We start from the raw sequence: 25,457 nt of genomic DNA, 5'->3' as shown, positions 1-25,457 counted from the left end.
TTGTAGGTATGCTATGCGAGCGACGCCTAGCAATAGACGCATCCTCTACGTCACATCCGCTTCGTGATCAACAACAACTTCGGTTGCCTTTCCGTGAAGCAGGGACGCGTTTGCGGTTTGAAATATCTCTGTTGGAATTTCAACATAATGCCGTCAGTGCTAGACAGATCCCGGCAGAAGTGGTATCATCGGCGTCCGCTACTAAGAACAGCGTACTTTACTGACTTGCAGTATGGCAGTTACATCGCTGGAATATTTTCTATCGTAAGTTGATCGTCAGTCAGTCAATGCGCTTTGGGTGTGTTCAAGTCAGTGGTCGCTCAAGCGTTCCGAGCTGCTATGCAGCCATCGTCTCACTTGTTCCGTTTTGCGAAGGTCTACATTTATGTCATACGAGATGTCTTGCGGTGATTAGGTTACTCTGAGCTATGATGCTGTTGGCCGTTGTAAATTGGGTCACAAGGACCCATATTCGTCCACAACGTGACATAGTTTCTGAGTGACATCAGCGACGCATCCTGATCACACCTCGATTTGCATTACATGCCTACAGCGAAAGTGTCGAATGTGTCGAAGCAAATGAATAGTTTTAAATGTGAACGATAGTATGCGTAATACTTGCTGAACATCTAGAGTTGAAGCTTCCGAAAGTCGTGTGCGGCATACACGTTACTGGCTCGATTGACATTCTTTGAACTGTTTTCTTTTGTTCAGGTCGAGAGCTTCTTCATGATCACACTGGCAGTCTTTGATGTATACTGCCTCGCCGAGGCGTCACCTGGCTCGACACATTACCGCTACTTTGGGTTCAGCTTTTTGTTTGTGTACAGTGGCAACCAGCATGGTAAGTGCTTTCAAGATGAGCAGCACTAGGAATAAATGGCTCGTAGAAAATGTGAAGGAAGCAAAGGCGTTTCACGCGCTGAAATGTGAATATATATAGCCTCAGTCGGGCTGCTTCTTAGCGCTGTAGAAGGTTGTAGCTGCCTAAAGCACAAGACCCGGCAACGTGTGTATCTTTTGTGTGTTCTTTATTTTTAGGTGGCAACTGTCAGTAATATGTAATATTCACCTGACGGCTCTCAACACTTCGCTACATTTAGTAAAGCGTAATGACACCGCCCAGAGTTTTAGAGGCTTGTTTTTTCCATATGTGTGCAAACTGGTAGATGTATGTAGTCTAAGCATGCAGGTGTGGCATACACAAATATTCCGTGCATCTTACCTTGTATGTTATTCATAGGTGGAGTAGCACTTATAAATTTGATATTGAAGCAATAGCCATAAAGGCTAATTGTGATAACTGATAAAAACAGTCACCTTTATTGAAAATATATTGCTTTTGCACTGTTAATGGCAAGGTTTTTGTGAATAGCTTTTGAATGTTGCTTAGAGTAGCTACAGGTGTAGATCCTTGTGGATCAGTCATGTCAGTGTTGTCAGTAATAGTAAAATTCTGACAGTTAGACTCTACGCATTTCAAAGAGCAGTACACAAGCAGATTGTGACCTTGATCCTCACAGGTATTTTCTACCAGGCCTAAAACTGCAGTGATTTTACCCACCACATATCAAGTAAAAGAAAAGTTCTCTGTTACAGTAACCTATTACAGGACAGCTCTTAACCATGACTTGATAGGTTGCTGTTATGTTGCAACTGCAGCTTAAAGGTGTACTAAAGAGGAATCTGAACTCGTCTCTTTACCGCGGAAACTCAGTCTACACGTTCCAAGCATTCTTAGAAACTTCGAATTATTGTCCTGTGCGGCCGATTTCCCCAATTTTAATTGGAGTAAATGTCTTGGCTCCCGCCTCTTGTTGAACTCACTGCAGACAATAGGAGTAGTCAACCAACCTTTCAGCCAGTCCCTTGGCAGCTTGCTGCTCTGCCATCGGCAGAGTGGTGCGTAGTGGTCAGCGAAAGCAAAGAGTCCACGCGTATTTTTATTTCCGTGGGCCTGATTTGTGGCTATGTTGCCTCTGACTGGATCTATTTATTCATGGAAACCTAAAAAACAAAATAAAAGCGAAAGCAAAGCCACCACGCAACTGTCTGAAAGGCATTCCACACGTTAGTTGACTCCTCCTACCGTCTGCGATGAGTTCAAAAAAGGGCGGGAGCCGGGGCGTTTAATCCGATTTAAATATTAGAAATCGGCCGCACAGGACAGTAATTCGAAGTTTCTAAGAATGCTCGGAATGTGTAGATCAAGTTCTCGGGGTAAAAAGAAGAGTTCAGATTCCTCTTTAGTGCACCTTTAACAACTAGTTTTTGACCACTACTTGTCCAGATATGGCTACAACCTAACCTCACATTGCTGCCATGTCAGATTTAAAGGTTATATCTTTTTTGTCATGTTCTTGCAAGTTGCAAGCGGAAAGTATAAATGTTACATAGTACACAGTGGAACCAGATGCACTCCTAGCGTCACAACTTTTGCATATCCTGCAGCTTGGTTTCATTGCTGTATCGAGCATTGTTAAAGGTGCCCAGAAGTGGGAGTACTGTAAAGAAAACAGCTGACCATGTTGACACGCAATGCCTTGCTTTTTATGGGGCTGGCTGTACAGCTGCCCTGCCTTAGAATAGACCCAAACACTTTGCATAGTTGTAACAGCATGTTATTCTTGCTTGAGAGAGGACCTCTGTTCAGTAACTGCCATTGTATGTCTCATAATACAAGGTAGGTTTAAAGGGCAACTCCAGGGTTTTTTCTTGGTTGCCATATTGTGATTAAACATATTTTTCGCTCTTTCCTGATTACTTCCACCATGCTAGGCAGCCATTTGACGCTTAATTCTGAGGCAAATCAATTTTAAAGTTTGCCATTTCTGTGGTCTCAGTTAGATTAATTCTATGGGCAGCACTGCATTTTTGATGTCACAAGCATTTCTTGGGCCATTTACCCACTCCTCGCTCCACTAAAAAAAACTTGAGGATTGTATTAGGTCGTCTCGGGCATTTTATGAAAGTACTCGTCATTTTCAGCTATTCGACAGTACGAATGTTTTTTGGTTATGTTCATGATGTCATCGCTGCACCTCATAAAACATCGTCCCTGGCCACATCGAGTTTCAGTTTGCTGTTTTTGCTGTTTTAAAAATGGTTCCACTCGGTATTTTGCAAAAAAGATTGTTATGGTGGAGAGAGGGACTTTAAGCACTTTGATTTGGCTATCAATTCAGAATGTTTGAAAAACCCCCTGGAACTTCCCTTTAACTTCATGGCATACTTTTTTTTTCATGGTTCAATAGCTAGCCTTGTGCCATTGCTAATCTTTTGTCCTGCATTCCAGTGTACCAGGTACAGTTTACTTCATGGTGATTTATGGACTCTTTATTGTGTCATTATTTACATTTCCAGTTCGAAACCTGCTGATTACAGTTTCTGTGATATCATTTGCAATAAGCGTTGCATTCCTGGTAACCTCTATCATGATGGTTATGGCCTTGAGAAAGGTAAGGACTTTGTTATGTATTAATTAGGAGTTTCGCTTATTACCATCAGCATATGTGAGGTCAAAGTCAGATGGTTGCAGTTTATTCATACCATGGCTTGATTGTCATTCTGGACCCCAGAAATTCATGTCATTGTGTGCAGTTTGTTTTGACTTGTTCAAAGGGGCTATTGCACATGTCGGCTGTTCAGTGAGCCTGTCTAATCATTATTCACATTGCAGAGAGGCCTTTGATGGCGCTGCATAGCCTTGGAAACAGACAAGCATGCAAGAGGGCTAATGACTTACTCATTGCCTTTAAGTACGCAAGAGGAGTGAGTGGCACTGAAATTGAAATTGAAATAATTGAAAGTGGTACTGGTTCATCAAAGTTTAGCAGCACATTCATTAAAGAACAGTATTTGTTAAATTTGTCTGCTTCATCTCAGGTGCAGTGTAGTCACATGCTGTGCTCCTTTTTTTTTCTTCCTTGGAAACGGAGCATGTAAATGCTCCCTGCAGTATTGTTTCCGGCTTTGGTGGTGCTGCATCAGGGGGCAGGGGTTGAATGGAAATTAAGAGGGGGATGATACGTTCACTGTGACAGTGCTGAAAACTAAATTAGACTAGTGTGGTGCGCCATTTGTAACTTCTGTGTGGCTGGAGAGGAATGCACATTTAGAACTGAAAGTGTATTTAGTGCAAGTGCTGTGCTCTCAGGACATGATGGCTCGCCATTTGGCAGGAGTGCGAATGACGAGGACTTGTGCAGTACTCACCGTCCTGCTTTTGTTGATGGTACTTGCTTCTTAATTAGTGTTACTTGATGAAGTCACACTTCATCAGTTTTGGCAGGTGAGGAATGCAGGTGGTGAGGTGTAGTCACTTGAATTCGAGAGAAGCGTAGTCACATGTCTTAAGTTTTATGTAATTTTCTGACTTAAGTGTTCCCAGTACAATATAATTGCAATCTCTCAATCTAGGTTGCCTTATGGTCTCTTTGGGTGAGATGCACTGCCTCTGCGCCGGTGCGCAGAAACTGACATCAAACATGGCACTATTAGGGTGTTCCTTTATGCCTCATTCTAACCTGTGAAAAGCTTGCAGAGTGCCATTGCTTTTTGTTTCCTCTGTTCACCTTCACCTCCGAGGCCCTCGCATATCTCAGAGGCCTTTCTGATAGTGGGCGATGTTGACGACTGTGGCTAGGGATTTGTACAATTAGCAGGAAGCACTTCAATAATGTGAAAGCCAGTAAGGCTGCAGATTTTAATGAGGAAAAACAGCACAAGGAGCTATGCTTAACAGTTCAGCATTTACAGAATCAGTGGGCAATGCAGGACGTGTGCACGCTTGCACGCTTGCAAAATACTACTGTGATTATGGTAGTGCAGGATTGTCGACACGCCACCCCATGGCGTCATGCTTACTGCTTTTGATGCATATGTTGTCGAGCTTCAGCTAGAGCAAGTGCCGAAATGATCTGTTCACAGTTCTCAGTGTGATCTCAGCTCTCCACACCATTGCTTTATGGATATCTTTGCACATGTGTATACATTTTCAGAATGTACAGTGTGATAACAGACATCTCTCAGCCGTCCGCTGCATGAGCTGTGGTAGGGGAAGGCACATAGGTCATCAGCCAGTGGGTGCATGAGTGCAGCACAAATAAGTGCATTCAAATTACTGTCATTTTCGACATTTCTTTAAAATATGCCGACTTAAGATGGTTCGCCTCCGCTTTGTCGAACAGAAAGACACTTTAACCTGTGCTTTGCACATGATAGCTTTAGTTGCTTATGTGCCATGAAACACAACGCTGCACTGCTCTTTGGCGAAGCTTGCATTTGGTCATCACTGATCGAAATTCGCTGCGCCATCAGTGTTGTCTGCTCGCGGCATCTGCTACCGCATGCTGCGCGACAGGATTGCTTGCAGCGCACTCCATTATCGGTCACCATGGCAGCACAGTGCCACCCACTTGTGTGTCGTGCTCATTCCAGCCAGACTTACAACACTGCACAAATGGTGGCCATAGTAACATGTGGCACTGCACGAGTGTGTAGTAAACTCCACAAGTGCTGTCAACCAAAGACGCTATTAGTGTTCCCCTTTAATCTTGTCTTAAAATGCCTTCGCCGTGTGAAGAGCACATTCTTTTTTATGTCCAAGCATGTGAAGTGCTGTGTGCTGAAGAGTTCATTGAAGTAAATAAATGATTGAATTTTTTTCAGGAGAAAGAGGCCAAGTTCCGTCCCTGGCTGTTCATAATGTTCACATTCACTGCATGGAGATTCTTTGCAATTATTTTCCGCTCTATTTGCAATGTAAGTATTCTTAATTGTAACTAATACTTACCCGAATGCTCATAGTAGTATTTGTGCTCGTCAAGAAAGAATGACGGAGTCTGGTTGTGATACCAAGGGAATGAAAACAGCTTGAAGCAGCCGAAAGTCACATGGGGAGATTAGTTTTGGAAATACCTGAATGGGATGGTCGTGAGTGGTAGAGGATAAGGTTGATGGAAGATCATCGGAGAGACTTTATTCTTGCAGTAGATGTAGTATAGCTGGCGGCAATGGTGTTGACTGCAGTGGAGGAATACTAGTTGAATTTTTGTAATTGTTTGGGTGCAGTCTTTTTTTTTTTTCTCACTTCGCAATTTGGCTAGGCAAGCAGTGGCAGTTGACAGCTTTGCAGTGTGTATTGTTCAGTAATGGGGTTGTAGTGAGTGCAGCTACTGTATCAGAACGGTACTGCTGTATGTTCTAATGCAGTAGTTTGGAACTGAGTGCATCCCGAAAATCGATTGTGGGCCCGCTAAGGATATAGGGACCCCATGCTTTGGAAAGGTGTGCAGGGTAGGGTTGCAGGATGTTTTTAGTCCAAGAATGGGATGGTTGACTGTGTGCAATGAAATGAATTTGCCTATTTAAAAACAAAAAAAGCAGATTTTTTTCTTTTTAACAGCTAAAGAGATTTTTGTATTTTTTTTTACAGTGAAACGGGAAGGCGGGACTTTATTTGATTTTAATATCATTGTGCAACAGCTGAGGTTCCATGTGCTTTGATTCCGCGCACTGTGATTCTGCGCACTGTGATACTGATGTGTAGTAAAAGACCCTACACGGGCTAAATCAATCCAGGGCCACTGTGCCTTATACGCTAGTGCTCGTATAAAAATAGAATAATCATTCATCGAATTTCAACCTCCTTTGCTTCTTACTCAGTAATCATGAACGTGGAGACTGCATCGTAGCAGTAAGTGACTGAGTTGGCTGCACCAGGACATAGCACATGGGAGAGCAGTTCTTTCGCCTAGGTGAAGTGTAGCTTGGCACCTAGCCCACATTCCAGTGTTGTGGTGTCAAAACACAGGAAGCAAGGGCTTTTGGACCCTGAGAATGCCTGTGCCAATTTGCTCTTGAGAACCACTCTCTAAGGGAGTAAAGGTATCCACTGTTTTCTTTTGAGCAATGCATACACAAATGTCTCATATGTGATACGTCAGTTAGAATGGTATAATTGCAAAACACAGACTTCCTCTAAGGCTTGATTTCAATATCTCAAGTTCTTGAACTTGGTATAGGTGGACAGCAGCACCGAGTTGGGATCTGGATGCACAAGCGTTTGGTTATCTGTATGCTTTGGCAACATACCATCTTTTATTGTGACATGCAGTGGTCTCTCAGATAGTCTTGTTTCAGTTCCTGTCTTCTTGGTAACGGTAATGCGTTAATACCGTATTTACTCACATAATGATCACACTCGCGTATTGATGGCACCCCTGAATTTTGCTGGTAAAATTCAAGTTTTTTATTCCCCGCGTAATGATCGCACCCCGAACTTGCTGCTGCAATTTGTCGTGTGCCAGATCTAGCCGACGATGATTGTGCTTGCTATCTTTCTTGACAGATGGCACGTGCAGAGTGCAGATGACCATCTTGCTCTGTCAGCATTGCAGCGGCAACTGTCGGTTGGCTGAGCTGCAGTCACACGGGCAGTCTAAACGCAGTTATGCTTAACCGCTGATACCAAACTTAATTGTGGTTATCTCGAATCACGGTTGTCACTAGGCTCGCCACCGTTCTGGGTTGCGGTGCAACGAATGAAGTGACGCAGTGATCCGGAGCGAAGTGACATTTGCGAATATCTTGCATCGCAGTTGGCGCAGTGTTGAGAGTGGCATCCGACGGCGCAGTTCGGTTGCCGCACTGCCTCCACAGCCGAATACATCGCTTAATACTAAGCCCTGGGATACGGGAATGTCAATATGAATCCTCCTTGAGGATCACTGACCTGTACTGAGTTGCTGGTAGGAGTAATAACTGCGATACAAGCTAGTTTTATGTTCACAGCCACATAGCAGCTGTTGCTGTTGCAGTGCGACTGACCCGCCAGCTGCGCTGCTAAGGCGTCGCTGAAATCGGTCGTATATATTTCTTTTGATATGAAACAACTAGGTTGTCAGTAAGGCAGCGCCATAAGTAGACCATTTAGTATAGCGTTGGTCAATTCAAAAGCGCCGTCCACAGTGGCTTCGATACGAAACTAGTAAGGCCTAGCAACGACTAGGGAGTCGCACACCAGAGCGCCGTCGTCCGCCACGCTCGCGGGCGGCACCATTGCGTTAAGCGCGCGGAATCTGGTGCTGCGAACGTTGCGACCGTGTCACTTAATTTAACACTGCGGCAGGCACTGGACATTTTTCGGTGTAACGGGGATAAAATGCATAGCTTGAGCGTGTTGGGACGTTGCTGCAGTACGCGGTTGCTGCGCCTTCGGACGAGATCGAAGGCTCCATAAAAGCGCCGTCGCGCGGCACTGTACACACTGCCCATTCTGATGCATTGCTCTTGGAACATGATTTAGTGCAAAAAAAGTGTATTCTTGAAGCGGGCCAGCTCGTGCACTTTTCGCACTCTACCTTCTCAGTTAACGACGGAAACAGAGGTCGCCAAGCTCGGTTCGTGATAACAGCGTTTAGCGGCGTAATGCGTAAATGCGGGTAGCGCGCCCGTGTGACAAGGGTAGTCTGACCTGCTACTTGTTTGCGTTTTCGGGGCTCAAGAATTTTGTGTAGAAAATTTACCCCGCTTAACCCCTTAACCGTTTTGGACGAGCTGCGCTCGTCCTTGCCAAGCCGTCCCCAAACCGTTTTGGACGACTGTAGCTCGTCCTCGCCGAATAGGTTCTTCCTTTCAGCATTTCGGACGAGCAGCGCTCGTGTGGGGCTTAGAGGGCATTTTAGTTGACAGATGGCAGCACTGACCTGATAATTTCGTTTTCTTCTACCGCATAAACATTTTTTTCGTATGGCAACCTGGGTTTTAAAAATGGCGTCCGGCGGAGGCGATGCGTGTTTTGTTGAGCCGTCTTCTCGGAAAAGACGCTTTTCTTCCTCGTCACCTTCTTCAAACGATGATGATTCAGACACCGAAGTGTACATTGTTTCAGGGAGCGAGGACGATAGTGATGACGCTGTGCTGATCAGCTCTTCAGATGAAGAAGAGGACAGCTCTGATGCAACATCGCGAGCGCACGACAGTAGATGTAGATCAACGTCAGCAATATCCCTACGCGACCCCCTCGGTTTCCTTTTTTCGCAGCTCCCGGTTAGACCACTATAAGCTCACCTGATGACTTGCTTGAATATATTTATCGCTTATTACCTGCAGGAAGTTGGTTTTCTGTATTGCGAGGAATAATAAACTTCAATATGCTAATTTGACTTCATGTTTGCTTCAAATATTTTTTTAAAGATCGAATGCATGGTTTTTATTGCAATATTAATCGAAATCAGGAATAAAAAAAATAAGCAGTTTTGTTAAGAAATTCGTTGACATAACAAAACGGTGAAGGGGTTAATGATGACACCCCTAAATTTGCATCAGTTTTGTTTAGAAAAAAAGTGCGATCATTATGCGAGTAAATACGGTACTAGTAAATGGCGATTATGTCCAGTTTGGGCACGAGTAAAACTTGCTGGTCTGATCCTGGCAGCATGCCTTTGAAGTGGGCTCATCGAGGTTCAACTCTGCAGTTGGTTGGTTTATGGAGGTTTAACGTCCCAAAGCGACTCAGGCTGTAGTGAAGGGCTCATCAACTCTGCGGTATATTACAGACTGTTCCGTATGCCTCTGATCTAGCTTTTCTTTTCACAGGACCTCTACTACTCGTACCATCAGGCTGTCCTGATTATCTGGATTCTCCTTATTGCAGCCAATGTAAGTTTCTAACTTATGCTTTCCACATCTTTATATCTTAATCATTAATTCTGTTCGCTAAAAGAATTTGAATGTGTCGGATCACACCGATGGACTTGGTAACGATTTGCTAATAGCCGTTCGCATATTTTAATATAGATCGTCACTGAATCCTTTTCTTCTTTGGAGTAACATAGCAGGATGCATTTGCGCATGCTTTCTGTGCAAAATGCTTAAAGGGGCACAGATACAAAGCTTTTCGGTGTCCATTTCTTCACCTTAAAAGTGATCTGTGGGGCCTAGTAACTGTAAAGATGAGATGAGCAGCATTAATAATTGATTACAAATGATGTTGTACTGGTGGTTTTGGTCTCGGTCAGCGCCTGCACTGAAGTGCACCATGTTGTCATGGACGACCAGCCAGCCTAGACCACCACATTCTTCATAATGTCGACGTCGCCGGCAGGCACTGGTTGTTCCTGTGAAGAGCCGTCATTCATTGACGTCGTAAAAATTTTGGAAAGCATATTTTGGCGTCACTCGATGTGGGTGGAGATGCCAGGTGGCTCCTCAGATAACATTCAAAACCGTATCCAATTATGTTCCACACAATGCCTGCTAGAAGTAATTTCCTTATGCCCGTGAAACTAATCATATTGTTTGATTGCGTTCGAAACTTTGCGTCTATACCCCTTTTATACAGTACAGCCTCTATGACACGATCACGGCCGAACGAATTTTGGAATAATGCGAATTCATAAAGTTCCCTGGCCAAAGTGCATTGTGTGCTGTGGACAGAACTTCGGATGTTCCGAACACCCTCCTGCACCACTACTGATGATGCAAATGCGGGAGCCCCGACCGCATCTGCGAGCACTAAGCGCTGCCCTCACATTGCTGACACCATGATCGGCAGTCGTATGGCAGGCACCACGAGCACTTAGCAATGGTGCATAGCTGTAAATAAATCCTATCAGCCATAAGGAGATGCACGTGAATGCATTTCTATTACTTCTGCATGCAGATTTTTTTAGATGTGAATTTTTAGGGGTACAAATACTTTTTGCAACCGTGTGAGATTTGCTTCGAGATCCTATACTGTGTTTTGATGCAGGTGTAACTGAATGACTGTTTCACTGATGCAAGCTTTCTTTTATTGTGGAAGATTACAGAATGGAATATTTGGTCTTAGTCTTTAAAGTTTAACAAAAATTCACTTCAAACAAATGTGCTGACTTGACATGGGAACATAAATGTCAAGCTTGCTAATTTTTTTTTCCCCCCTGTTCATACTAACTAGGATTGCTTCAACATAAGCTGAGTGTTCATCCGATACACAATCCGTTCATAGGCTGTTTGACAACTGATTTGTGAATGTGGTGCTGTATGCATATGTATACACATATGAATTTACAGGGCAGTCAGGTTTGTTGCCAACTGCTCAAGTGGCACTCTCTTGTAGTGTAAGCTTAAATTTGCCTTCTTGTCTTGTTTATGAGAGGCTTGTGGGAAATCTGCAGTGGATGCAGCATGCAGTGAAATAAATGGCAGATGCGTTGGTGACTGCTCTGATGTACTTAAAGTTGAACTTGTTTATTTGGCCGAACTTTTGCCATCAAAAGAAATTGAGCTCAGTGGCTTTGATAGCAGCAAATGTGCTCCGCACTCAATGAGGATCAGAATAAGCACCGCTCTTGTGCACGCTCATTTTAAAGGGGACAAAGGACGTTCAAAATAAAGTACGAAAAGCACCAAAAAGTCTCAAACATCACAGAGAGCGTTGCGATCACAGTCTCTTCAATGAAGTCTGGTTCTATCCCAGGTGGTAAGCAAAGGGATATAAGTCCACGTGATGGTTGCGAGGGACAAAGAACGTTGAAAAGCAAATCAACTGCTATTGATTAGTAGGGCACAAATTGAGCCATAGTTATGGGCACTGCTGGTTGACACAGCATAATTTGATTTTCCCATGGCAGAGTTGGTATATTTCACCTGTTGCATGATTTTCTAAGAGGTAAAACATGGAATGCCTTACAAGGAATTGAGGGCATATTTTGCCGTGCTTTTGTCAGCTGGTAGAGCATAGCCTTTTCTTTTAAGACAAACCAGGCGGATGATGAAAATAGGGGCCTCCCAAAACATTTCCGGTGGAAGAACTTCTGCAGTAGTCGGCTCGGTGTTTGATTTGATGCCGGTGCAGATGCAAAAGCATTGGTGGCATCTTTTTGTTTCGGCGTTCATTACCTGCTTGAAACATCAGGTGAATATTCAAAGAGACAGACAGCAAAGTCCAGGTGTGGCAGCTGGACTGCAAACGGGCCTGGAATCTTCCACTGTGCAAATCACTACAGGCAAGACATAGTAGTGAGGAACCAGTTCTGGCTTTTGCTGAGAGTGCGAGCATTGCTGCCAATCGCGCAGAAGGCACAGCTGTAGCCTCACAGGCCGCATTTATTCTGCAAGCGGCAATCAGCAGGTGCAAGTCTAACTTTGTCTTTTCAGTGGGCTTAGCTGAGTCTGGGCTGTGGACCTTGCGTCTTCATGCATGCCATTTCAGTTGTTTTGCAACATGAACAACACACTAGCCCACACTTCTGCCCTTTGCGAGCACTACATGTTGGATTCGCCAATGATTAGCCCTCCGCCATAATCAACTGAAACTGCAACGCCTAGATGTGCATATAAGATACAATAACAAAAATCAGTAGCATTACATCAGTAGGTATGTTTTTCTTATGCAAAACACATCCTGCATTCATACAGCGTGGTTTTATCGCTAGACAGAGAAGCAAATGCAGCATGTATTTTTAATCCAGTCTGTGGAACATTTGTACCGTCGTCTTGCCAAAAACTAGCCATTGAACGGAATGGTGCACCAGAGACCTCTGTACAGTAAAATCTCGATGACTCGAATTTCATGGGGTCACGAAAAATATTCGTATCATGACGAACAAAATCCATATGTAGAAGCATGGAAAATGCATTCATGCAGATATGTTAACGACCGATGGGAAAAATGTACAGCCGTGCGCTGCCTCTCGTTAGTAGCAGTGGGTACCGCAAGACTCTAGACTGTGACATCAGCAATGCGGGGGCAGCATGCGTTATTTGTGGTGGCCCGGGAGAGGGTTCGGAACTTCCGAAATTCTGCGTGTTGTATTCAATGCACTCCGGCCAGAACATTTTACAAATTCGTATCACCCTTAATTCCATATTTGCCATCACTGCAATAGTCTAGATTCAACTGCATTTTGTACAGCAAGCACTTCACCTGGAAGATGCCACTATGCCCACTTGTTGCGCCCGACTTCAAACCAGAAATGGTTTGGGAGCCTGATTGCAGTGCTTACAGAGCATAAAGGGGTTCATCAAAAAGGTTGACATGCAACAGATTTCATTCAAGGAACACTGTAGTGCCTGAGGAGAGTTTCTACATTTTCCATGAACATAGAGAAATTGGTGTTGGGCCAGAAGTAAATTCCTCCTATTACACGGAGTACATCCGTCATTTTCTGCGGCCTTATTCACTACCTGAATGTTTCTTCCTTCAATTTCTCTTCCATTCAGGTATTTGCATGGCTCATCGTGTACTCTAACTATCAGGAGTTGACAGACATCACCAGGCTTGAGGACATGGCAAAACTCAAGGTAAGGGAGCGCACAGAAGAAGAAGTGCCACTTTTGTTAGATTGGCTGAGCTTGATTTGGTGTGCAAAACATATCCTACACTACGCATTATTTTGATGTGCTCTCTTTGAAGAACCTCACAGGCTGCCCTTCAAAGTGGCTACAGCATGCCCACAAAGTGCCATGATGCTACAAATATTGTTTTTTCCTGCTGTCCAATGTTCATGTCATCGGCTTCAGTCGCCTATTTATATTGAGTACCTTTCGGGACAGCATTAATTCTGTCTAGGCTGGAAAAACCCAATGCAATGGAACCTCGATTATGCAACCTCCACTTATGCGATAACCCGGATTTTATGATGAATTGGCGCAAGCTCATTGAAACTTTCAGGGAGGTGTTTCATCAAAAGTGTCGGTAATATGTTCTAAGATTGTGTACGCCCTGCCTCGTATTATTGACCGGTGGGAACTGTCCAGAATCCGACAGGCTGATAGAGCATTTTAAAGTTATTTTAATCATGATTAAGTTGGAAATGTGTGTATACAGTTGAACCTCGATTTAACAAACCCGTTAAAATCAGCAGTTTACTTTGTAATACAGTCCAACCTCGTTATAACGAAGTCGCATTTTGCGCGGAAATTCGTTCGTTATATCCAATATTTGTTATAAAAGTATGCACTCATATTCCCACAGAAAAGGTCGCTAATAAACCCAGGTAAAGAGTACTTTAAGATGGACAGCACAGGGTTGAAAAAATGCACTATTTTTGAATTTAACGCGTGGTATAAGCATATGAAACCTCGCCTTGCATTTCGTACTGGAAAGCAAGAGGAAAACTCACAAATCGGGCTGCTGGCCAGGTGCAAAAACTAATTTATTTAAAAAACGACGTAATCTTCGTTTGGCGGCACTTCACACTGTTTGACAGGTTATATTTCTCGACGAAATCAACACAGAGCAGCGCTTTCCCGATGTCAGCTTATTTGGCCACAGGTAGGTTCCCGAAGTACCCCCTGAACTTCCTGGCCATGTCAGCGGCCTCGGTGCTGCTGAGAGCTCGCACTTCGCCATCTTCACATGCATCGCTGTTTCTAGCATCATTTGCGGAAACCACCTGATCAGCAATTTCTTGGTCGGTCAGTTCGGGCGCCACAGCCAAGTTGTCTGCACAGATGAATTCCTCGAACGTAACGTTCGGAACCGCCAGCTGACGCCATGTCGTCTCGCCGAAATTGTCCGCTTGCCTCCCAGTTGCATGCGGAAGCTTTCTGCCTACTTCTCGCAGTTCTCTGCGCCAACGGCTGCTTCTTCGCCAGACAAGACGTGGCAAACAATCCGATGGCGGTCATTAAATCGCTGCAGCCAGCCACTGCTTGCATGAGAGTCATTGTGGCCTCAGAGGGAAGTGAGACTTCTCACCTTCATTTGAAGGACGGCACCAGACACAGGCAGGTTACGTGCTATAACGTCCTTGAACCATGCAAACAAGGCATCTTCAACATCCTGTCTTGCTGTCATTCTTCACAGCGCCTGCAGAGTGGGCGTTTGAAATCTGCCTTGCGCTCAGGACAACCATCTTATCTAGATAGATAAGAGTGCTAGGCGCAACACCGAAGTCCGCGGCAATGACTTTTCCTTGCGCCCGCTGTCAACTGCCCTGAATATCTTTATCTTCGTTTCAAGCGAAACTGCTGTTTGTTAAGATGCGTTCCGCTACGGCGTCTACAGATTGAACTGCAGAGATAGCGCGCGCGGGGCGCGGGTCGGAAATTGCGACGGCGGGGGTGGCCGGGGAGCGGGGGAGCGGAGCGGGCGTCGGTTCGATCACGTGCCAGTCACGTGCTAGGCAGCCGTTGATGCTAGATTCATTCGCTCTCCCTAGATGGCGCCGCGTGCGGAAGCGCGGGTGATTCAAACACATTTTAGGTGTGCGCGCTTCAAAAGATCAAAATTTAGCGTGTTTTGAGATTTTTTCCTTCTTGTTTGCGCATTTTGAGCCCCGTGAATACAAAAACTGCTTCGTTATAACCGATACAGTGTCAAATTTTGAATTTTTTCGTTTCGTTATACAGATAGAACTCCCTTAGAAATAAAGCATGTCCAACCAAACTTTTCTTTCACTTCGTTATATCCGATAATTCGTTGTATCCGTGTTCGTTATAACGAGGTTCGACTGTACTGAAATTCCACAGTATCGAAATTCATCTCTTAGCATGCTAAGAATCCGCTAAAAATGCGCTGCAGATAACTCACTGGATGGATGTGTGCCTTTACTTCTACCCTTTCTTTGCCAACAGCAGCGTTGTTACATACGTCTTGCATATGTTGCTAGCTCGCGAGCCACCTCAGCATGTCTGTCGTGCCAATCACCTCATGGTTAATGGGAACGATGCGCTTGTCTTGAGGTTTAATTTTACTGTCATCATCATCCTCTTGTAAATGTCCTGAGCACACCGCTGACACGGCGATGCGCTCCGCTGCTGCCACTGCTGCAACCTCGTGGTTGTCGATGATGGCCTCCCGGTGGGCCATGCCGCGTCTGTTCGCTCCCGTTCCTCTTACTTTCCTTTTTTTCTCCGTTCCGGGAGAGCAAGAAGTGTCCTTCAATCACCAACCAATGAAATGAAATCAGGCCCACCCCACTGCTCGTGTTTTCCACCCTAAGTGCAAATGTGTGTCTTTTTGCACACAAGCACATCGTCTTGATGAGAAATGAGGTGCGAGAAACGAGGTCAGTTGTGAAGTGCGCCATGGGCTTCACAGCTCACCGGTGTGCCAGCGGCACTGACCCTTCCAGCCTCTTACCAAGCTTTGGGTATCTGTAAACGCGACACTCTGCCTTTGAGCACAAGCAGCGCTTCGTATTTGGTGCTGATTTTCGGCGAGATAGCAAGAGCTGTGGGCTGGCCTGGAAGGCTGCCAAGCAGCACAGACGCTCGTGCCAGCCTCGCCCGTACTATGCCAGATGGCGCAACTGGCGGTGCGCTCGCCACTATGATCGTTGTTGTATTTGCGCTTGCTTATGCGCTCTGTATGTAAAAGCCAGGCAGCCCCCATTTTACGTAAGCTCGCCAATGCACGCTTTGACACGCACTCCACTTAACCAATCACGCCCGCAATACAATTTCCACATGTTCGTTTCCAGCCAGCAGTGAAATTTTATGACATTGAAAGTGCATCTGGTGCATGTCTGAACATAGTAACAGTTTGGCCAGTAGTTCAATACATCTTGCTTCATTTTGTGTGTGCAGCCTATTGACAATGTCAAATCTAGTTGTACTCTCTCAATCCTTGCAGAATAGTGTGAGACTGTTATGAGTAGGAGAGTAAATTATTTGCGAAGACACATACCGTATTTACTCGCATAATGATCGCACTCGCGTAATGATCGCACCCCCGAATTTTGTTGGCTTTTTTATTCCCCGGGTAATGATCTCACCCCGAACTTGCCGCGGCAATTTGTCGACGATGTCGAGTCGAGCCAACAATGATCGTACTTGCTTATCTGTCTGACAGATGGAGCGTGCAGATTACCATCTTGCTCTGTCAGTATTGCAGCGGCAGCCGCCTATTGGTTCACGTGCGGTCACACGGGCAGTCTAAATGCGGTTATGCTTAACCGCGGATATCAAACTTTACTGCGGTTATCTCGAATCACGGTTCGCCGTTGTCGCAAGTCTCGCCACCGTCTGGGTTGCGGTGCAACGAAGTGACGCGGTGATCCGGCTAAACTTTATTGTTCTCGTAAATAATAAGCCCTGGGATACGGGAACGTCAAAAATGAATCCTCCTTGAGCATCGCGGGCCTGTACCGAGTTGCTGGTAGGAGTAATAACTGCGATACAAGCTAGTTTTACGTTTGCAGCTGCGTAGCAGCTGCCGCCGTTGCAGCGCGAGTGACCCGATCTACATGCATGCCAGTTCCGCTGCTAAGGCGTCGCTGAAATCGATCGTATATATTTCTTTTAATATGAAACAACGAGGTTGTCAGTAAGGCAGCGCCGTAAGTAGAACATTCATTATAGCGTTGGTCAATTCAAAAGCGCCGTCCACTGTGGCTTTGATACGAAACAAGTTAGGCCTAGCGATGACTTGGGAGTACAGAGCGCCGTCGTCCGCTGCGCTCGCGGGCGGCACCATTGCGGTAAGCGCGCGGAATCCAGTGCTCCGAGCGTTGCGTGTCACCTAAGTACATCAACGATGCGGCAGGGACCGAACATTTTTCGGCGTAACGGCGGTAAAATGCGTAGCTTGAGCGCCGCGGGACGTTGCTGTTGTACGCTGTTGCCGCGCTATCGGACGAGATCGAAGGCCGCACAAAAGCGCCGTCGCGCAGCACTATACACACTGCCTGTTTTGATGCATTGCTCTTGGAACGTGATTTAGTGCGAAGAAACTATGTTCTTGAAGTGGGCCTGCGACTTGTTTGCGTTTTCGGTGCTCAAAAATTTTTTTTTAAATTTCCCCGCGTAATGATTGCACCCCTAAATTTGCATCAATTTAAAAAAAAAAGTGCAATCATTATGCAAGTATATACGGTACTTGAAATTCCTTTTCTCAAGTCCTTTGCTAGCATTTATTGCCCGCATTGGCATCCACTATAACTTCATTGTTGTCATAATGACATGCCATCACAATCAGCACACAGATGATCAGCTATTATTACTACGGAGTCCTGGCAGCTACACTTAAAAGTCATTTCAGGTCATCCTTGCTTTTGCATTCATGAGCCTAAATGTCTAACTAAATGTCTAAAAAAAACAAGAACTGCGTGCATTGGGGTAAATTTTTTTTGTTGAAAAACTAGGCAGTGGTTGCCTGACTTGAGGTGAATACAGTGCAGCAATGACTAGCTTTCATGTTTTCATTAGTGCTTTATAGCGTACATACTGTCGGGAGCATCGTTGCGGAACTGCTCCAAAATCATCAGAGCATTCCGCATCCTTCATGGTGTGATGTGCTGGAGCTGTACCGCTACCGCTTTACACCAATCATAATTGGCACTGATGCGTGTGTAGAGTCTTCTCCACACAAACAACAAACAGCATGTGATGAGCACAGAGTTTCAGCACTCTGGAAGAACGGAACCATGCGGATGGAAGTGAAGGCAATGGCTCAGCGGCGAGAAGGAGAAATGGGAAGGGAAGACACCAGCGATACGCCAATCAGCTTCTGAAACGGTGCTTAGCTGGGTTAGGTTGGCTGGTAGTTGTTGGCTGGTCAAGCTGTCTTCGCTGCGGGATGGTGCGAAGCTCGGAAGGCGAAATTGAAACTTGCATGGGAAACAGCGCTCTGACCCCACCTTGTGCAACGGAAAATACCTCGTTTCATGGGCCGCTCTTTGGGCAAAGTTGCCCTTGCATCGTTAAAAAAAAACCATCATCATCATCAGATGTTACCGGAAGTGTACTTGGAAGTAGACAACCGGTGCTAACTTACAGACAAAAGTTTGTATTGCAGCAGAAATGTTGCCTTTGCCTAGTGGACAGTTTGCATTTACTAAGAGGGCAACATGGCCTAGCCTGTTTGAATGTTAGGTGTGCGAGACTTGATGGCTTGTGTCTGAAACACACTGATGTGGTTTATCGCTGGCACTGAGCGGGCCTACCTTGTGTTAGACAAAAGTACTTGCTGCTTTCCTGTCATTATTAATCTCCAGCTTTTCAGCGTCAGTTTTCTTTGTCACTGGAAATTTTGTTTCCATATTCAATGGGGACTCTCTGCTTTCTTTTTAGCTCGGAACTCTGAGCAGCCTGAACGCATCACGATCTGTCTCTCATCACTCCATCGACTCCATGAAGAACTCCCATAGCATGACACCTCACAACATCAGTTTCCAGTCGACTACAAGTGCCAAGGGCTCACTGTCAACTGCCTCAGCCTGAGAGCAGTTCCCCCGCCTTTTTCATTTCATCCTGGGTTGCACTAGGTGCGTTCATGTTTTTTCACCAGCACGTTGTGAACCTGTGGATACACAAGTGTCATCTTATGCTTTGGTAATGGTGCAGCCTGGAATGAATGAGTAGATGTAGAAACACTATGCTTTCATTTGAACACAGGCTGCTTGCTTTTGTTACTGCAACAGAGAAACAAAAAAATATGCTGTCCTGACTAGCACTTGAGGTGTAGACAGTGACTTTACATACGATAGAACTCCTCTGTGAAGGCTCAACATTTTGTACTGTTACCTTCTCCTAATCACGACCATGTTGCGTTAGAATACGTGCATTACGCGGGTTTCATGATTTTTTTAATGCTCTGAGCCTTGGATAGCCGTTTAGGAAACCCTAGATAATTTTAATTTTCAGAGGCTCTCAGGTCTGCTGTGCCGAAATTTGTGCAGAGATGGCATTCTCTGTTTCAAATCTTCATTGATATTGTATTAGTATTATTACCCTCTTTTGGTAACTTGTGTTCCACGGAAGCAATAGTTCTGGAGCACACACACCTTTCCGTTTGCATGTTTTTGTGGCTGGCGCTCATTATAACTTAGTACGGACTAAGACATAAGGCAGCCCTTGTAACTAATGGCTTGAAATCTTTCTACAATGACGGGATTTCCCGCGAATTAGTACATGTTTTCGAAACTTCTTGGATGTCCTTATTTTCAGTGAGCCTGAGGCATTCTAGATAGGACTGAGCACAGCACAGACAGACTACTTTGTCCCGGATGCTCAAACATTTTACATAAGTGGTCCTAAGTGTGCCTGTGCATTTATTATAGTGTAGCTGTACATTTAGTGCATAGCATCATTGGCAAATCATGTTAAGGAGTGCTATTTTAAATCATGGGTTCTTGGAGCACACTTGTGTGGCTTGCAGCAAGTGTTTGTGAGCAAAATTACTTGCAATGAAGCACTTATTGGTGTTATATATATTACATACTAGCATAAGGCTAGATTGCATGCAAGATTACATACATTGGACAGAATACATTGGACAGTGTGCGCTTGCAGCTAGCATCTGGTTTTATCATGTATATTGTTGCTTGGTCCTTAGTCTGCAAGTTGTGATTTGACTGTGCACAGCTGTGTGGCCATTAAGGCTAATATTTCAAACCTTAGCAGGTAAAGAAGCAGTCGTCCTGGCCCTGCAGCTTTGTCCTCTGTATATAACTTGGCTATGGTATACCTTAACTATGTAACTTGGCTGAGAGGCCCATGGTGGCACAGTCTACCCAATGAATGGAGTGACCTGCTAATCTCACAGGGTTTTTCAGGGCCACTGTAAGCCAACGTGGCCATGCATGCACCACTGCAGCTGCATGTGTTCTGCATTTTTTATTTTGGCATGCTTCTAACTAAAACTGAGTCCTCCCCCGACATAAGAACAACGCTTATTTGAAGACCCCTAATGTATGGCGTGACATGCTTGATGTAGCGCAGACTGGACTTGTGTTACTCTTCTTGTGTGCCGCCCTTCTAATTACAGCTGTTGTGGAATAATTGCAGTCAAACATCACAGGTGTGTTGTGTAGCAAATGCGTTCCGTCCCTGTTTCAAGGTTATTCGGCTGTTATAGCTATAGTGTAGGAATAAAGTACCCCACTGGTTATACCAAAGGGGCCACAACCCTCCTGTACGTTTGTTGTAGAAAGTTTTTGTATCTTTTGCTGCTAATGAGGTAGACATAACCGAAACGCTGTTAAACAAAATAGTGGAATGCTGTCTCTGTATAATCTTAGGGCACAAAAGGCTCTCAGGCAGTGTAGGAACACTAAGTTTTGAGCATTTCTTTTAAATAATTGTATGAGGCACTATCTCATTTTTGTTGTCTGTGTGGGCTTAGGCATATGTTATGCTCACGTGCAACATCTGGTGACCTGCAGCTGCACAGGTGTGTTCTTCTGATTTTTAGCAGCTTGCGTTTATTTTTATGTCTCGCATTGTTTGTACATAAAGTGCAGTGGTAAAATAGCAATGGTGAACTGTGGAGCAGCAATCTCTCATACTTTGCTTTTTATTCTGAACATTCCAAGGCCATTTTTGTGCTTTTTTGGCACGAGTTGTGTGTCTACGTCTCACCACATCCTTTTGAGTTTTTGGAGAGGCCTGAGGAGGCTAATGGAACTCATTGAACGTTGAGCTCCAGAAACCAAGGTCGAGTGTATTTTCTAACATTGAAAGAAAAAAACTTGTGCGTCCCATGATTTAATCTTTTGTGCATTATATACTGTCATTTGGAGCAGATTTATTATGTAGTTTATGTCAATATGTTTTTGCTGCAGACAGGGAAATTTTACTTTTGCACTAGAGCACACAATTAATGCATGCAGATTGATTTTCTTGCTCTACAAGCTTGTAGATCTGCAATGTGGTACATGTACTATTTGGTTCCACTGCTGGAAAGCAACGTGTACGATATCAACTTGTAGGTTAAGGTATGCCTCTTCTGTCCTCATTGCAAGTTAAAGTGCCTCTTTTTGGCAGGCTTCACAACCTTGGTGCCCTCAAAGAGACAGTCTACTGGCAGAGACGAGTATAGAAATAAGTAGACTCCTGTTAAGACGAACTCGCTTAGGATGAACCCTTGGTTAAGATGAACAGTGGTGGTCATTTGTTTGGTTTCCCATAGAGTCAATGCAAAAAAAAATCTGGTTAAGATGTACACTGCACACGTGGTAATTGGTTAAGATGAACTTTCACGACCAGCCGTGCCCAAGTCATGCAGCTTTACTCGACCATTCGAGCAGTATTTCAGCGGAAGGGAAGAAAAAAAAGCTAAAAAATTGAAAGCTTTTTTGCACCGCCGACGATCCATGCGACGCGGGGAGGCACAGAGACCTAACTACGTCTCCGTTGAAAGGGCGATTCTGTGAAAGCAGAACTGTCGCTGCTCCTCCCCTAGGGCACTGAAGGATATCTTGGAAGGTTAAGTGATATGCCTACGCTTGTAGCAAGCAGACGATTTTCTCGACAGACACAAAAAAGATAACAGACTGGGCAACACTCAACAGTGCCTGATGCACTGCACTAGTAGTGCATAAATGCTTATGTTGCAATTATTTTTTTCCTAAAAGACTATTTCATGGCTTTGTTCACATATACGAAGTATTTGGACACACACTGCATGCTCGAACATCATTTTAAGAAGCACTCCTAATTAGATTAACTTCTGTTAAGATGAACAGTCTTCATAGTCCCTTGGAGTTCGTCTTAAAGGGAGCCTACTATATTCTTGTAAATTTTTCTCTGCAATGACAATTGTGTTGGCAGAGCTGGAGGTCTTAGGAGAAATGTAAAATTGGCAAATAAAGTCTGGCCAGAGCTGATGGCTGCACAGCACTGTGTTAAGACTTAGCTAGTCTCCGAGTAAATCTGGCTATGTCTCCTGGTGTTGGTATACTATACCAAACTCAATACACAGCATTATTTTTATTTTTGCTCCATTGCATTATTTTTGTTATTTGTGCTGGAGGAAACTTCAGACACTGGAATTTTTTCTCACGAAACTTTTTACCATTTCTTGCATGGTTTAGCCGTACTTTCTCATCATCGCTACTAATGTTTTCAGAAAGGCAGGTTGTTGCTGTGCTGCTGGCAAAAGCAGTTGCTGGTACCTGTGATAGACGTCGTCTGTTTTATTTTTTTTTATACTATTTTTATAACCACTTGAGGGCTCTCAACTGTAGATTTAACAAAATCTATCCATCTTGATTAATGTTTTGCTCATTACTGCCAGTGCACATTACCTGGGAGGTATGGCACTTGCCACATTCATATAATTACATTGAGTTGCCTCAGTTATATTGATTTAACTTAATATCGGTTTTCTCCATGTAAGGGTTTGCAGTCATCATCTGTTATTGAGAAAACGAAACTGCCAGATGGAATTATCAGGAGTTAAATTGTTCTGCTGTGTTTCTCAGCACCAGAGCAGGGTATTTGTTGGTCCGGGCAAGGAGCCTTTGATTGATGCAAAAAGAATATAGTTGGTAGAAGTCAGTAGGCTGTCCCTTTAACATGTTCACTGCAGCAGCGATTTTCAGTGTCATAATCCCTGTGCATCATGGCCCACTGGTGGGCCGCCCTTGAATTTCCTTGAGTGCGATGTGACCTGCTGATGAAGAAACCAGCTTCTTTGCGCCACCAACCGATGGCAATAGCAACCTTGTATGTGTGCTTTTCTTGGGCGGTTTGAAACTTACTGAGCTCTCCCACAGCTTCATCGCATGGTTCAGTATTGGTGGCCGCACAGCTCGCATACGTGATTTGACCCACTGATAACCGACAACGCCGTAAACTTGTTAAATAAGTGTTGTAAAGTGTATGAGCTTTCTACATTTGTTGGGTTGTGTGGAGACAGTGTCGCAAGAACTTGTGCTGTCTGAGCTGCTTTGGGGAACTATTATCTGAACGTAAAACAAATCTATTTTTGTACATGCTTTCTTAGGAGCAGCTGGACATATAATTGCTAGCTGTTTCGGTGACACTATAGCAATGGTGCTCTTTTTCACTTCTTGATTATTTTCAAGAACAGATTCTGATGTGCATTTTTCTTTTGATTTGCCTTTGTTTTAAACTTCATTATGTTCCATATTGCATTACAGTCATGCCTCGTTGATATAGACACTTTGGTTTCACATAAAGCTGTCCATAAAGACTTTCGCCCATGATAGCAAATCATGAAGAGAAAAAAAATTCTCAGGAAAAAAAAAAAATTATGGTCCAGCTTGGTGTGCCTGTGTTCATGATGGTGGGCACTGGAGTGACAATTAGGCAAAATCTTAGGATCTTCAAGTGCATTATCCTGGTCACCATTATCTTTAAAACAGTGAGGTGCAGTTTCGAATCTCTAGTGTTCTTTGAGACGCATGATGACATGTCTTCGACTGTTCACATCCCACGAGCCGGTAGTACATTTACGTCCTCAGTTGGCAGACAGCTGTTGAATGCAGCTTCCAATGTAGTGCAAGGTTCAGTGTTTTCATCACAACTATTCATGCAATACAGCAAATGGCAAGGCATGTAAGCGGTCATCTTGAAACTGTAAAGCCTCACACCAAGAGAAAAAAAAAAGCCATCACTCAAGCATTGGTGTTTTCCCACTAAGTTCCACTCGTGTCCTGTACTCAGAATGCAGGAAAGCAAAATCTGCTTGGGCAGTTGAGGTTTTGTTCTCATTGTTAACTTGTCATAAATACGTGGGCCGAAAGAGCTATGTGCATTTTCACCTTGTCCATTGTCCAAACAGTGAGTTTCTATATTAACGAGGCATAAATAGTACATTGAAAAAGTTTTATCCCTGGAAGAACTTCCATAATTCAAGTCGTCCATATCAATGGTGGTAGTATTAACGAGGCATGACTATACTACATTTTACTATTTACATATCTTGCATTATGTATCATGCATTACCTTCAGCATTTCATCTTTAGGAGCAGCCAGTAAGTAATCACATTTTTTGTACAAATCGTTGCTTTTAACGTCAGACACAGAAGCAGGTATAGTAGTTGTTTGTATTTGTTTGTCACGTGTTGAACCAAATTTTTATGTTGTTTTTCTCAAACCTGTCATGAGACTTTTCTGAACATGATATGATATTAGTTCTTTTTAAGCGAACTATGAGATAAACAGCGATCTCAGGTTACTTATTAGCTATTGCACCAGCATCTTTCGGTGAACATTTTGGTGCAATATCTGTGTTTTAAATATATGTGGCTATGTTTTACTTCAAACGTTTGATGAAAAACAAATATCTTTCATGATGATATCACCAAGCTTTCAATATTGATTCCTCCATGCACAGCTTTGCAATTTTGAAGTGTTTACCTGAAGCTACACATTCCGTCCATATTTGTTGTTTACACAAGAGTGCTGAGGCCTTCTGTAATTAGCACTGTTGCCGGTGTTGTGAATCACAGAGAAAGAAATGTATTTTTAACATGTTTACCTTGTTTGGAAATAAATACAGTTTCTTCGTCATGTACTTGTGTTGCAGTTGTTGTCATCATTAAGTCAAATCACTCAGCTTCTCAACACTTACACATAAACAAGAACTCCCAATGGGAAACGGGGAGCCTTCTGAACGAGTGCTGAAAGCTATGCTTCTTTGCAAAGGCATCTAATAAAATGTGTAAAATTAACTGTATGGACTACCAAAGAGTTCTTCAGGGAGGTGTTCTGCAGCAAGGACTTTTTTTAACTGTCAGCCATACACAGTTCAAATTTTCTCATCTGAAAGCCGG

At 44.0% G+C, this 25,457-nt stretch overlaps 1 protein-coding gene across 1 annotated transcript; it reads left to right on the top strand.

The window, feature by feature from the left end:
• The first annotated feature begins 62 nt into the window (after window positions 1-62).
• On the top strand, window positions 63-25,198 carry LOC149372239 (uncharacterized). Its single transcript, XM_089566658.1, has 7 exons — window positions 63-264; window positions 715-844; window positions 3,364-3,458; window positions 5,671-5,763; window positions 9,601-9,663; window positions 13,210-13,290; window positions 19,006-25,198. Exons 1-7 carry the CDS (start codon window positions 148-150, stop codon window positions 19,153-19,155), a joined length of 729 nt encoding a protein of 242 aa, XP_089422784.1. The 5' UTR covers window positions 63-147; the 3' UTR covers window positions 19,156-25,198.
• Window positions 25,199-25,457: the final 259 nt, after the last annotated feature.

The sequence above is a fragment of the Amblyomma mixtum genome, chromosome 1 (genome assembly GCF_055824585.1).
Source record: "Amblyomma mixtum isolate Tamu chromosome 1, ASM5582458v1, whole genome shotgun sequence".
NCBI lineage: Eukaryota > Metazoa > Arthropoda > Arachnida > Ixodida > Ixodidae > Amblyomma > Amblyomma mixtum.
Note: the sequence above shows the minus strand (reverse complement) of the source record. Positions and strands in the feature narration are given on the sequence as shown.